Source organism: Acipenser ruthenus, chromosome 26 (genome assembly GCF_902713425.1).
Source record: "Acipenser ruthenus chromosome 26, fAciRut3.2 maternal haplotype, whole genome shotgun sequence".
In the NCBI taxonomy this organism is placed as follows: domain Eukaryota; kingdom Metazoa; phylum Chordata; class Actinopteri; order Acipenseriformes; family Acipenseridae; genus Acipenser; species Acipenser ruthenus.
The window spans coordinates 11,409,134-11,424,505 of NC_081214.1; the positions used below are offsets into that span (position 1 = coordinate 11,409,134).

The 15,372-nt window shown below is 44.3% G+C and overlaps 1 protein-coding gene across 2 annotated transcripts in view; it reads right to left on the minus strand.

Moving 5' to 3' along the window:
- Positions 1-15,372, minus strand: part of LOC117430424 (dedicator of cytokinesis protein 11-like) — a 136,899-nt gene that overhangs the window by 24,810 nt on the left and 96,717 nt on the right. For both annotated transcript variants that reach the window (XM_059001058.1, XM_059001057.1), the window contains 11 exons: positions 13,925-14,106; positions 13,281-13,397; positions 12,939-13,017; positions 12,731-12,828; positions 12,305-12,419; positions 11,692-11,755; positions 11,302-11,349; positions 10,542-10,684; positions 3,047-3,162; positions 2,401-2,538; positions 2,069-2,251 (listed from right to left, as the gene is read on the minus strand). In XM_059001058.1, the coding sequence (XP_058857041.1) occupies positions 2,069-2,251; positions 2,401-2,538; positions 3,047-3,162; positions 10,542-10,684; positions 11,302-11,349; positions 11,692-11,755; positions 12,305-12,419; positions 12,731-12,828; positions 12,939-13,017; positions 13,281-13,397; positions 13,925-14,106 (1,283 nt within the window). The remainder of the gene's footprint in view (positions 1-2,068; positions 2,252-2,400; positions 2,539-3,046; positions 3,163-10,541; positions 10,685-11,301; positions 11,350-11,691; positions 11,756-12,304; positions 12,420-12,730; positions 12,829-12,938; positions 13,018-13,280; positions 13,398-13,924; positions 14,107-15,372) is intronic.

A 15,372-nucleotide genomic window follows, 5' to 3' on the forward strand; every position in this document is an offset into this window, starting at 1 on the left:
TCAGAGCAGATTCACACAGCTTCACAAGGAGCAGATTCACTCCGCCTCACAGGAGCAGATTCACACAGCCTCACAAGGTGCAGATTCACACAGCTTCACAAGGAGCAGATTCACACAGCCTCACAGGAGCAGATTCACACAGCTTCACAGGAGCAGATTCACACAGCTTCACAAGGTGCAGATTCACACAGCTTCACAAGGAGCAGATTCACACAGCCTCACAGGAGCAGATTCACACAGCTTCACATCAAGAGCAGATTCACACAGCTTCACAAGGAGCAGATTCACACAGCTTCACAAGAAGCAGATTCACACAGCTTCACATCAAGAGCAGATTCACACAGCTTCACAAGGAGCAGATTCACACAGCTTCACAAGGAGCAGATTCACACAGCCTCACAGGAGCAGATTCACACAGCTTCACATCAAGAGCAGATTCACACAGCTTCACAAGGAGCAGTTTCACACAGCTTCACAAGAAGCAGATTCACACAGCTTCACATCAAGAGCAGATTCACACAGCTTCACAAGGAGCAGATTCACACAGCTTCACAAGAAGCAGATTCACACAGCCTCACAGGAGCAGATTCACACAGCTTCACATCAAGAGCAGATTCACACAGCTTCACAAGGAGCAGATTCACACAGCTTCACAAGAAGCAGATTCACACAGCCTCACAAGGAGCAGATTCACACAGCTTCACATCAAGAGCAGATTCACACAGCCTCACAAGGAGCAGATTCACACAGCTTCACAAGAAGCAGATTCACACAGCCTCACAGGAGCAGATTCACACAGCTTCACATCAAGAGCAGACAGGGCGAGCAGTCCTGTACATTGATTTGTTTATTTTATTTTAGAACGGAGTCCCCCTCCGCCCCTGTGCAGTGTGTTTTGTATTTGTTTTCTTTTACGATTTATTATTGTATGTAAATTTGTCAGCGAAATGCCGTGCGGTTTTGTTTATTTTTAAAACGTGTTCTGGCAGAGGCGAGATTGGTGCTCGTCCTCTGCCAGGAATAATTAATAAACTCATGCAGAAGGTGGCCATCTCCTGAATTAATTAAGTGATTAATTTTGTTGCTAATCGGGAGATGGTCACCTTTTGTAAAAGCCTGCAGCTCGCTGCACTGGGGGTGGGTGTTAGAGAGGAGAGAGCGAGAGAAGCGTGAGAAAAAACGAAACTTTATTTAAAAGACATAGGAACAGTGAAGGCAATCTGCCCAGCCTGACCTGTGTTGTGTTATATTTTGTGTTAGAGATTTGTTTTGTTTAAACCTTTTATTTTGCTCTGCGAGCACAGTGTGTTTTTGTTCAAACCTTTGATTTATTTTTGTTATTTGTTAATAAAAACAGCGGCTAGTCGAGTATTTCTTTAAAAACTGCAGTGCCTAGTGTCAGTGCTTTTCCTTCCTGCTTCTGCCGTGACGTCACCGCCCAGCCACCCTGTCACACACAGCCTCACAAGGAGCAGATTCACACAGCTTCACAGGAGCAGATTCACACAGCCTCACAAGAAGCAGATAACACAGCTTTATATGAAGATTATACCATTGTGCACCATGAAACTTATTTTTATTTAATAACATTGTAGAAGAAAAAATAGTTACAATTTACACATTGTGACTGAGATACAGATAATAATGTTCAACAAACATATTTTTTCAATAGGTATGTTGCATACACTGTTCTAGATGTAAATGTGGCTATTTAATTAATAAGATACCGTAATCATATAGCATAGGTCCATTGGGTTGCTAGATTTTTTCATTTGGTCCTAAGAAATGATATTGGAGTCTGATTTGCACAGAATAGTTTTCACTTGCATCTAAAGTCGAGAGGCTGTACTTCAGTGGCAATACAAAGCAGAATGAGGGGTCCAGTTGAGAGACACTTTTACTACATATCCATTAAGCACACATTTCTTCTACTGTACTAGTGAAAATCTAATCAAAACTATTCAGAGCATATCCTTATAGCTTTCATTGTCATGTCATGTGTTCGTATGTGAATGTGAGTCTGTCCATGTGATTGTGATGGAAAGTCATTAGGGTAAGGTGTGCTCACCTGGAGGTGTGTTCGTAGGAAGTTCCTCCTCTTGCTGTACTCGAAATTGCTCCTCATGAGCAGGTAGAGCAGGGCTGATGCCTCACCCCGCGTGGAGCTGAGCTTCGATGTGCAGCACTTCAGCACCTCGTAACAGAAAGCAGCACACAGGCTGACCCTGCCTTTGAAAAATGCTGCAGAAAACTGAAGAGATCATAAACATGGGAAAAACATCCAACAGTCAGCAGGAGTTCTTACTGTATTGTTTTTTTTGGAAAGCAGGACATTTAAACTCAATAGAAGATGGTTTTGTTTTGGCCTGTTTTACACCTTATCTACAGTCCCGTACCTACCTTACTGCTGAAGGCTCTTAAGGATGCAAACACATGTTTCAGGGCTGTCTCTGACTGTCCCATCTTGAGGAAGGCAAGATAAATATCAAACACCTTCTTCATCAGGGGGTTGTGACCATCATTGTCAAGGAGCTGGGTCTGGAGACAAGCAAAGCACATCCTTTTACCCAATGCCATTCAAGAGTGTGTCAAGAGACCAAGAACCTTCTTTAACTATCTACCTCTTACCAAACGGCTTACCAACAATATACAGCAGGCTGGTAAAAACAATAATCATGAAATACCGTCAAGCAATTTATATTGCTTTCTTATCAAATGGAACAAAAAACAAAAAGAACATACACTGTATACCAAAACTCCAGTATCGATAGCTGTTTCATACTCCAACAAGTACTGGGACACTCTGCATTGTTGTAATAGTTTAAAGTTGTCAGTAGTATATCAATAGCTTATCCTCATCCTAGACTGTATATAATGCTGTCTGGGTGCCAGTGCCTTTCACTCACCACTCATTGAATAGCACACATGGGCTTCACAACTCTTTCCCTTATCAATGAGGGGAGCAGCACACCAAGCCCTCACTGCCAGTCCCAGTGGATGTATGTTTATTCATCTTAGCACACAATCTAGTGCAGCATCAACGTACCTTAAAGCTCTGGGTAAACAGGGAAACAATGTCCAGAACAGTGAGGCAGGTTTCTGTTGCAATGTTGCCTTCCAACAGGGACTGGTGTGAAACATCTGCCTCCGGTGTTCCTAAGCCTGAAAGAGAGCAGCCAGCAAAGAGAGCAACACTTCAATTTCACACATATTAACTGAAAAAAACTGAAACAGAAATGTAACCATTACCGAACAGGATATATCTCTTGTAGCCGGAATTACCTGAGCACTTGTATTAAAATCGGCTCCTTTAGAGCCCCATCTGCGGCAGACGTCGACTCCGCTCCCAAGAGATAAACACGACTGTCGTCTCCGCCCCCAGGAGATAAACACGACTGTCGTCTCCGCCCCCAGGAGATAAACACGACTGTCGTCTCCACCCCAAGAGGTAAACATGAGTGTCGTCTCTGCCCCCGGGAGATAAACACGAGTGTCGTCTCCGCCCCCAGGAGATAAACACGACTGTCGTCTCCCCCCCCCCAGGAGATAAACACGACTGTCGTCTCCCCCCCCAGGAGATAAACACGACTGTCGTCTCCGCCCCCAGGAGATAAACACGAGTGTCGTCTCCGCCCCCAGGAGATAAACACGACTGTCGTCTCCGCCCCAAGAGATAAACACGAGTGTCGTCTCCGCCCCCAGGAGATAAACACGACTGTCGTCTCCGCCCCCAGGAGATAAACACGACTGTCGTCTCCACCCCCAGGAGATAAACACGACTGTCGTCTCCACCCCCAGGAGATAAACACGACTGTCGTCTCCACCCCCAGGAGATAAACACGACTGTCGTCTCCGCCCCAAGAGATAAACACGAGTGTCGTCTCCGCCCCCAGGAGATAAACACGACTGTCGTCTCCGCCCCCAGGAGATAAACACGACTGTCGTCTCCGCCCCCAGGAGATAAACACGACTGTCGTCTCCACCCCCAGGAGATAAACACGACTGTCGTCTCCGCCCCCAGGAGATAAACACGACTGTCGTCTCCACCCCCAGGAGATAAACACGACTGTCGTCTCCACCCCCAGGAGATAAACACGACTGTCGTCTCCACCCCCAGGAGATAAACACGACTGTCGTCTCCACCCCCAGGAGATAAACACGACTGTCGTCTCCACCCCCAGGAGATAAACACGACTGTCGTTTCCGCCCCCAGGAGATAAACACGACTGTCGTCTCCACCCCCAGGAGATAAACACGACTGTCGTCTCCACCCCCAGGAGATAAACACGACTGTCGTCTCCGCCCCCAGGAGATAAACACGACTGTCGTCTCCGCTCCCAGGAGATAAACACGACTGTCGTCTCCCCCCCCCCCCAAGAGATAAACACGACTGTCGTCTCCACCCCCAGGAGATAAACACGACTGTCGTCTCCACCCCCAGGAGATAAACACGACTGTCGTCTCCACCCCCAGGAGATAAACACGACTGTCGTCTCCGCCCCCAGGAGATAAACACGACTGTCGTCTCCACCCCCAGGAGATAAACACGACTGTCGTCTCCGCTCCCAGGAGATAAACACGACTGTCGTCTCCACCCCCAGGAGATAAACACGACTGTCGTCTCCGCTCCCAGGAGATAAAACACGACTGTCGTCTCCCCCCCCCCCCCAAGAGATAAACATGAGTGTCGTCTCCGCCCCCAGGAGATAAACACGACTGTCGTCTCCGCCCCCAGGAGATAAACACGACTGTCGTCTCCACCCCCAGGAGATAAACACGACTGTCGTCTCCACCCCCAGGAGATAAACACGACTGTCGTCTCCGCCCCCAGGAGATAAACACGACTGTCGTCTCCACCCCCAGGAGATAAACACGACTGTCGTCTCCGCTCCCAGGAGATAAACACGACTGTCGTCTCCACCCCCAGGAGATAAACACGACTGTCGTCTCCGCTCCCAGGAGATAAACACGACTGTCGTCTCCACCCCCAGGAGATAAACACGACTGTCGTCTCCGCTCCCAGGAGATAAAACACGACTGTCGTCTCCCCCCCCCCCAAGAGATAAACATGAGTGTCGTCTCCGCCCCCAGGAGATAAACACGACTGTCGTCTCCGCCCCCAGGAGATAAACACGACTGTCGTCTCCGCTCCCAGGAGATAAACATGACTGTCGTCTCCCCCCCCAGGAGATAAACACGACTGTCGTCTCCACCCCCAGGAGATAAACACGACTGTCGACTCCGCTCCCAGGAGATAAACATGACTGTCGTCTCCCCCCCAGGAGATAAACATGAGTGTCGTCTCCCCCCCCCCCAGGAGATAAACATGACTGTCGTCTCCCCCCCCCAGGAGATAAACACGACTGTCGTCTTCGCCCCCAGGAGAGAAACATGAGTAAGGCTCAGCACCATTTTCTCTTCAGGCCTGCTGTGTAAGAGTTAACGCAGTGACTTTGAAGGGTAGTGGTAGTGGTTCTATTTCAAGGAACCAGGGTTATGATAATAACCTAGCGTTCCCTTTGAAGTACTAAATGTAACCATTACTGAATGGGATACAATACCCAAGCCGTCGCAAGTGAAGGACTTGCAGCACCGGCAGATGTGCTAAAAAGGAAGATAAACTGCCTTTAACATTCTGGCAGAGGACCGATAAGGGTCCATGGCATATAGTCCACAGTACAGTGTGGAAGAACCCTCATGCTGTGTATATGCTGCAACTGCAAGGTTACACTGAGTAACCTCAGCATTTAACACCAGAAGTCCAAAAGAGTGTGTATGGCTAACTACCTCAGGACTAAAAGTGGAACATAATAAAAATGTGGTAAAGAGCAGAATGAGTGGCTGCTCGTAACACTGGTCCCAAAACCAGGGTTCTGCTGATCTACGACATTCAGCCGGTAGAACCTGGTCAAAGTATGAGGAGTGGCCCATACTGCAGTGTTGAACATGTCTGTAACAGATTTGCCCTGGAATAACGCCCAAGAGGTTGTGGAGTGACCAGTGACCTTTTCTGGTGGGGGCAGGTTGGCTAGATCATATGCAATCCTGACTGTGTCTGCAATCCACCTCGACAGCCGCCAGGGCTGGATTAAAGGACGTGGGGCCCCTACGCTAACCCATATTTTGGGGGCCCTATGCATATTCTGGCGAATGGTGTTATTGGCATATTGGTTAATCCGTTGAGGACAGAGAGTGTAAGTGGAGCGGAGCGAGCCAATTGTGACGTATGGAGCGGGGGAGCTGCTGAAGCGGAGCGCTGAGCGGACATTTCCAGCTCTTTCACAGCACTGAGAAGAACTGAGAACGGTTTTTCTTAAATACTTAAACACATGTTCGGCCATGGAGTTTGCAAAAATGCGACAAATACAGATGCAGTCACTTTACAATATTTCCAATATACCTGTGCATGGTAACCATTGATTTTCCAGTTTCAAACCAAAATTAGACACTTTTAGGTTTTGTAGACTTCAGAATTGCATTTTTAAAAAAAGCTTTTATATTCAATGTGATTGGCGTTGTACTTTATAATTCATTACGGAGGGAAAAATATTTATTCTCCTGATTGTGAAGCTGCCATATAAAAATGTGAGAAATGTCATCAGTGTGTCCATCTGTCAGCGGTTATTACATAGCTTATATTGTTCTTATACAGTTCTACGGTTATGCACCAATACAGTGCTGTGAACACGGTTTATATTTTCTGCACTCTTAAGGATAATTCATAACTAAGGGTGGTCTGTTAGCCCTGTTGAGGCTCACTCGTGTTTGTGGGTTGCTTTGAGCTCCCTCTGAGATATTCATATACAAACAAACCCAGTATAAAGCTAATTTGATATGAATCATATGCAAAGCTTGAAACATGTTAGTGCACCATACACAACATTGAAGGAACCTGTTATAAACCTGTTAATTGCAAGATGAGATTTCCTAACTTGTGCTTTATTTTCAATTTACACATTTTTTCAGTACCAATCAATAATAATGAGGAAGCATCTTCGAATTGAATTAGATAACTTATCTAAGCACTTTATGTAGGCTTTTTTCTTTGCTGATCATAGCTGGGCATGAGGCTTGTTAAACTGTGTATGCTTTTATTGCCTTGCACCATACGACAGAAATCACATGTGAGTGATAATAATTAAAACGCACTGTTGTTAATGATCATTTTAATTAACACTCAAACATCCGTGGGAACATAGAACACAAAATGATGCAATATGGATCACAGACATAAAAAAAGCTTCAGTCCCAGGCAGTAAAGTACAAAAGCACTGGCAAGTGCATAATATAACATCCACTTAATGGGTCAGTGGTTTTGTTAGTTTACCCGACAGTCTAGCAGCTATATATATATATATATATATATATATATATATATATATATATATATATATATATATATAGCAAAACAAAAACAATTTTGTTCAATTTGTTTGCACAATGGGGTTCAATTTGTTTGCACAAACCTGTTTGTAGATTCCTTCTACCAGTAGTAGTACTGCATTCGATAGAACAAAACAATGTAGTTTAACAAAAAAAGGGAATAACTTTTCTTTCCTTCACCTCTTTTTTTTGTAGTGAGAGAAACAAACACTAAACTTGGACTTAACCCGTTCTTGCCGGCTGCACACATCCACATTTGAATTTCCTTCAGAATCCCGCATTGTACACATTTACCTTTACCTGCTTTTTTTTCTAAAATTCCAACCGCCAAATTAAAAGGAAAATTTTTAAAATTTAAAGAGGCATTCTGTGCACATTTGAGGCAGGACAGGTTTTTAAATTGGCCCTAAAACTGAAATAAATGAATATGTAAATTGAGCCTGATTCATACATTTGATCCTGCAGACTGACGCCTCTGATGAAGGACTAGGGACGGATCTCTCCCAGGAGGTAGAGAGTGTGGGGCATTTGGTATTGTACATTAGCAGGAAGATGCTTGCGTGAGAGACCAGGTATGCTGTAAGCGAGAAAGAAATGCCTAGTGAACAAAATTAACTGAAAGCAAGCATCTGTGCGGCTCTCTCCTGTGTGTGGGCCCATCCACCCACATGCAGTTTTTGTAAAATGTACCAAACAATCGCAGACCTCGCCGGGGCCGCAGTTCTGCTGGGGGCCCTACACTATAATGTAATTTGCGTATAGGTTAATTCCACTGACTGGTTGATATGGAAAGCACAAATGCTTTTAGGGAGAAAAGCAGGATTAGTGCAGAGAGTAACCTTATTTCTGGCCTCTGCTAAAAAAACAAACAGGCTTTCGCCATTGAGAATGCTTGCATTTCACCTACCTGCTCTGGATGTAGGGGCTCAAACGGCAGTTTTGTAAGCGCATCCAGCACTACATTAAGTCGCCAGTGAGGGACCAGGTCCTTTCTAGTGGGTCTTAACCTCTGAGCACCCTTCAAAAACTGTACTGCCAGGATATGACAAGCTGAGATAGCTGCCAGGTAGACCTTAAGCAGGAGGGAGATTTCTCTTCATCAAAAAAGTTGCAGTATATTTGCCATGGGGCAAGTCGTGGGCCATCTGTGGGCCAGTGTGTCTATGCCGAGCAGGTGACCGCTCTCCACTAGGGAATACCAGTGAAGACAATGGGTGGACTCATGGGTCACAAATAGGTCTATCTCTGCGCACCCAAACCTCTCCCAGATGAGGTTCACAGCCTCTGGGTAAAGTCGCCATTCCGAACTGTGGGGTAACCCTCTCGAGAGGAGGTCCACCGCCCAGTTCCTCACCCCTCACAGGTGAATTGTGAATAGGATTGCTGGTGGTGACGCAGGCCAGGAAGTAGACAGACAAAAGTGCTGGGGTATGGAAGCACTGATGTGCAATAATAAATAAACAAAACAAAAGGTTTGAACAAACACAAACAAAACGGCATGGTGGCCAAAACAAACAAACCAAACTTAAAGTCAGAGTTTGCGGGGCTCCCGAGTGGTGCATCCAGTGGAGAGCAGGATGCGCCCTATAGCCTGGAGATCGCAAGGTCGAATCCAGGCTATGTCACAGCCGACCGTGACCGGGGGTTCCTAGGGGGCGGCGCACAATTAGCCGAGTGCAGCCCAGGTAGGGAGGGCTTAGGTCGGCAGGGGAATCCACAGTTCACCACACACTAGCGACCCCTGTGGCCAATAGGGCGCCTGTGGTTCTGCAGTGGAGCCATCAGATCTGTGTTGTCCTCTGGCACTATAGGTCTGGTGGCCTCGCTGTGAATCCGCAGTGTGAAAAATGACGGCTTGGCAAGAGCACATTTCGGAGGACAGGTGTTCCAGTCATCGTTTCCCGAATGGGTGGCGGGGTTGAGAGCAGTGAGCCGAGGATACAGATAATAATTGGGCATAGAAAATTGGGGAGAAAAACCAGGGTAAAAAATTAACGACGACTAAATTTATATAAAAAAAAAATGTCAGAGCTCACTCCTTCCTCAAGCAAGGCTGAAAGAAGAATGGCACTTATTTATGCGTCACTCGTATTTATGTGTCACTCGACGTCTGACGCACACAGGGCTCTTAAAGAAGCAGCTTTGATATACGTGCTATAGATCCCATTCACTAATGGTTACATTCGTACTTGAAAGGGAACTGTGTTGAGCCAGGCTTTTCTTTTTCTTGAGTACAGCTATGACCAAAGGTTTTGCATCACCCTATAGAATTTAAGTAATATTGCTGAATAAAGTCGAACAAAACTTGCTGAATAATGTTACGTTACATACCGCTTCGTAGTTTTCCATATACTGAACAAAACACTGACAAATTGGAAAATGTGACATTTTGAAATCTATCATGAAATACTGTACTCCTATTATGGCTATCGGTAAACTTTTGCAATATAATTTTGTAGTTTCTTTGATTACATGATGTTAAAAAAAGATCCAAATTATGTTCATAATTTTTTTTTTTATGTCTCATTCCTAAAATTATTGGTGATGCAAAAGTTTTGGCTATAGCTGTGTTACTGGTGATCCCTGTGTATTCAGTAATAATCTTGTATTTATCTACATTTTTTTTTTAATTTACTAGAGCAGTGTGTAAAGCTGACACTGTCTTTGATGATATAATGACTCTAATGAGTCTTTCCTCCTGCAGATCTTGTGAATGTTTTGTGAAAACAGCCATAAACCTAGAATAACTCCTAGAGTAACAGAGGGTGCTGTAAGCAGGCTGTGGTGGTACAGTACACACCGGGGTTCAGTGTGAAGGGGGAGGGGGTGCAGTACGCACCAGGGTTCAGTGTGAAGGAGGTGAGGGTGCAGTACACACCGGGGTTCAGTGTGAAGGAGGTGAGGGTGCAGTACGGACTGGGGTTCAGTGTGAAGGAGGCAAGGGTGCAGTACACACCGGGGTTCAGTGTGAAGGAGGTGGGGGTGCAGGACACACCAGGGTTCAGTGTGAAGGAGGTGGGGGTGCAGTACACACCAGGGTTCAGTGTGAAGGAGGTGGGGGTGCAGTACGGACCGGGGTTCAGTGTGAAGGAGGTGGGGGTGCAGTGCATTGCACACCCCGGGGTTCAGTGTGAAGGAGGTGAGGGTGCAGTACGCACCGGGGTTCATTGTGAAGGAGTTTTCCAGGTTGTTGAGCTGCTGGAGCCTGGCCTGCATCAGTCCGGGTCTGCTGCGAATTGCTGGCAAGGTCTGGGACTTGCGCTCTGTAGCAAAATACTTGGCTACCCACTCATCCTGTGTCCTGCAAGCAATGGAAAGATCATTCAAATAGAGTACTGTTCTTAATTACTACCTCACTCTCGAAAACTGCTCTGCATCTCTGATGTCAGACAACAGGTCAGTGAAACAGAGAGCACATCAGTTTCAAGGACACTGTATAACCTCAGGTTTGGGACAGTATAAACTACCTGACCTATGCTTACACTGCTGTATTTGATGCCTGTCAGTGAAGAGTAAAGCATGGAAACATAGAAAAAGCATTGAAACTTGTAGAAACTCACAGTGGCCCTGTTTATGCATTACAATGACCACAAGACAGAATGTTGAGAAATCAGGTCCCTACTAACAGTGTTCTGAACTGAACACACTTTAATGAGTCTGTAGCTCTACTACAGTATGTGGATTGGTTCATGCAGCTCCAGGGGGAGGAATCGTTTATTTGACAGGGGTTAACTGGCTCAAACTCATGGCTTCTGATCATTTCAAAAATATATTACTGAGAGCAGTTCTGAAACCCGCAGGGATAGTGCGAGTTTCTAAGCCTGCTTACACCCCTGTGTGTGACAAGTAAAAACAGGTGCTCTTGAAAGCGATTTGTATAAAAAGAATCTAATCTCTGGCTCTTGTTACATACAGTACCTGGCTATGTTCCTTCTTCCAATGTACCTGAACTGTAAGAGGCATATTCTGAAAGAAAACCGAACAGGGAACATTAATGAGCAGCACCGAATGCTTTAAACTCTCTTGAAACCCATCATACATATGTCAAACATTCACAGATCATTCCGACTTACAAAACATTAAAACTCTTTTCATCGTTATCAGATAAATCCTTCATATAACTAATAAGCTACTCCCCCATTGACTACAGGGTGTGCAATCACTCAACTAAACACCTGCCTGGATTTCTCATGTCACCTGACCCACAAACAACCCACACTGATGTAAAAAGCTTCCCCTTAGAGGACAACCCTGGTCTACTCTGCTGTAGCATATAAACATTCAGCTCAAAAGACTACCAACACTTACTCCAGAACAGAGAGGAAGTTCATCCCTTCTTGAGGGGTTACCTTGTTCCAGTAAGTCAGAGTATCTGTGAACATGATGAGAATGGAAAGGTATAAAAAGCGTACAAGAGTGCTACTAAAATAATACAAAAGTGCAGCAAATCCATGCAGTGTTGGATACTAACCTTCAGATATTGTTTGAATAATGCAAATCCATGCAGTGTTGAAAACTAACCTTCAGATATTGTTTGAATAATGTAAATCCATGCAGTGTTGGATACTAACCTTCAGATATTGTTTGAATAATGCAAATCCATGCAGTGTTGGACACTAACCTTCAGATATTGTTTGAATAATGTAAATCCATGCAGTGTTGGACACTAACCTTCAGATATTGTTTGAATAATGTAAATCCATGCAGTGTTGGACACTAACCTTCAGATATTGTTTGAATAATGTAAATCCATGCAGTGTTGGACACTAACCTTCAGATATTGTTTGAATAATGTAAATCCATGCAGTGTTGGACACTAACCTTCAGATATTGTTTGAATAATGTAAATCCATGCAGTGTTGGACACTAACCTTCAGATATTGTTTGAATAATGTAAATCCATGCAGTGTTGGACACTAACCTTCAGATATTGTTTTAATAATATGGAGGAAGCACATAAGAAGGTTTTTGATCTCATGTTGGTGAAGCTTGTTGTACAGTGGAACATTACTCCCCGCTGAGCTTCTCCTGTGGATCTGCAGAGTCAGGAAAATGAACGGGGTTTATGAGAATCTGAACAAACACAATCCAAACACATACTTGTGCTTTCTGTGCATTAAAACAGAAAAAAAAAACTATTGCAAAAAATCTATTTGAAAACTGTTTGATACAGCCCTTGAAGGGTTAAAAGTTTTGACCCTTTACTTTAAATGCAATTTGAAGATCAATTAGCATAATTAATGTAAAAAATGTTTAAACACATCCATGCTTAAATGATATGAAGCAAGGATTAAATGAAGAGCTTTGGTCCTGCTGCCTGTGGTTCAGATGCATCCATGCTGTTTACCCCATTAGTAGTGTCAGGCATACTCGGCTCCATGCACAAAGAGCTGCAGGAGTCCTCTCGCTTCACTACCAGTCGATTCTGACTCTGGGCACCGTATCCTGGGAATAAGAAACCTGACATTAGTGTAGCACAGGCTTTTAAACATCCACTGCAATTGCAACTAAATATGAAAAATCTATTTCAAAAACAACTTGAATAGTTAACGCACCACTGTCTTTGTCTATCATGGTACTTGACCTGTTGTGAAGTGTCGATGGAAAAGCAAATATCAAGTCATCTCTGGAAGCCTGTGACAGTACAAGGAAATTAAATAGCTATTAATAGACCTCTTAAGGAACAAATTCTGTGCAGCTGTGCAGCATCGTCAGCATAATTACAAAATAAATCAAACAATACATAGGAGATCGTTTTTTTATACTAATATCCATGCACATCACAGCAGTCCACGTTGACTGTTTTTATTGAATATTATACAATAACAATTACCACTAAATGATCACAAAGGAATGGGTTTGTTTAAGATGCCCCCAGCTCCCAGTATATCACTTACACTTACAGGCATGCCTCTGTGGAGTGAAAGGGGGTCCGTCGCAGCTAGCTGCTTCATATTTCCATAGAGCAGCTCGAACAAGGGCAGGTACAGGAGAGAGATCCTTGCCTGCTGGTTCTTGAATTGAAAACAAACAGTTTTAAGTTTTAAGTTTTAAGAGGCCTCACCTCCGTGAGGGTGTCTCTCTACGAGCCAGGGGCAGACCCTGTCCTCTCTCACCGCGAGGGTGTCTCTCTATGAGCCAAGGGGAGACCCTGTCCTCTCTCACCTCCATGAGGGCGTCGCTCTACGAGCCAGGGGCAGACCCTGTCCTCTCTCACCACGAGGGTGTCTCTCTATGAGCCCAGGGGAGACCCTGTCCTATCTCACCCCCATGAGGGCGTCTCTCTACAAGCCAAGGGGAGACCCTGTCCTCTCTCACCTCCACGAGGGCATCTCTCTACGAGCCAAGGGGAGACCCTGTCCTCTCTAACCTCCACGAAGGTGTCTCTCTATGAGCCAAGGGGAGACCCTGTCCTCTCTCACCACAAGGGTGTCTCGCTACGAGCCAAGGGGAGACCCTGTCCTCTTTTCAAGTCACAAGCACAGCATACAACACTGAATTCGATTACTGCATCATGTTGGATGCAAGTACTGTGACTCACCTTGTATGCTGTAAATCTGTCATCAAAGGCATGCTTTATCATGAGATTCTTCAGCACAGAGATTGCCAGATGCCTGATTTCATAGCCGTCCTGGAGGGCGACGGCCAGCTCTCTCAGGAGAAGGCCAACGAGAAAATGATTCCTACAGTACTCTTCAGACAGACTGTACTCCAGACTCAGGTCTGAAACAAATATTACAGCAGCACGGAGGAAACAAACAGGCTTTTTACAGAACTTACAATTACTTCAGAAAAGTCTAATCTACCTTCAAACATGCAAGAGCTGCATTTGAACTGGATACCTGGAATTATTATAATTTCTAATCAAAGAAGATGACTTTTTTGTTTTATGTAAATCGTTTTTTTGGGGGCTTTCGTTTTTGATATACTGTATGAAATTAGTGTTTTCGGTTACTTTCCAATGCTTGAGCGTTTTTTTTTTTGTGTGTGTGTGTCAAAATATGTATAGTAACTCGGCAGTACTTGCACACTTAAGTTGTACCTTCTTGTTGTTCCAACGAAATCCTTATGATCACGGGCACATTCTTCTGTGGTTTTTGTGTGTAGGCAATTTTGTACATACGTTTTAAATCCTCCATGTCCCAACTGTAATACAGCTTTAAATCCCGCTAACAAGCCATCCTGATTGTAATCTCATTTTAAATCTCGCAAGCGGAGTCTCCAATAGAAATGTAGGAATGTGCCGTCACTCAGTAGTTGGGGTGGGTTTAAAGTATTCAGAACTAATCAATGATAGATACAAGGCAGGAAGGCGGGACATTGCCCTGCAGCACAGGGAAATATATTTATTATTATTTTTGTAGTAGGTTTTATTTTTTTAAATGTGAAAAGGGTAAAGTCAACGTGAATTGATTAACCATTTCCAGTTTTTCCTGTGTTTTCCGTGTTTATTGGCTATCCACTGACTTAATTTTTTTGTATCTGAGTTTTATCGGGTTTTATCGGTTAAAATTGAAAAGTATAATGTACAGTGCCTATAGAAAGTCTACACCCCCTTTCAAAATGTTCACCTTTTGTTGCCTTATAGTCTGGAATTAAAATGCATTAAAATATATATTTTTTCATTTAGCTACACATCCTACCCCACAACTTCCAAGTGAAAAAAATATTCTAGAAATTTGTAGAAAATTAATTAAAAATAAAAACTGAAATAGCTTGGTCGGATAAGTGTCCACCCCCCTTGTAATAGCAATCCTAAATTAGCTCAGGTGTAATCAATCGCCTTCAAAATCACACACCAAGTTAAGTGGCCTCCACCTGTGTTAAATTGTAGTGATTCACATTATTTCAGGATAAATTCAGCATTTCCTGTAGGGTAGTGCATTTCAAAGCAAAGCCTCAACCATGAGCACCAAGGCGCTTTCAAAAGAACTCCGGGACAAAGTTGTTGAAAGGCACAGATCAGGGGATGGGTATAAAAAAATATCA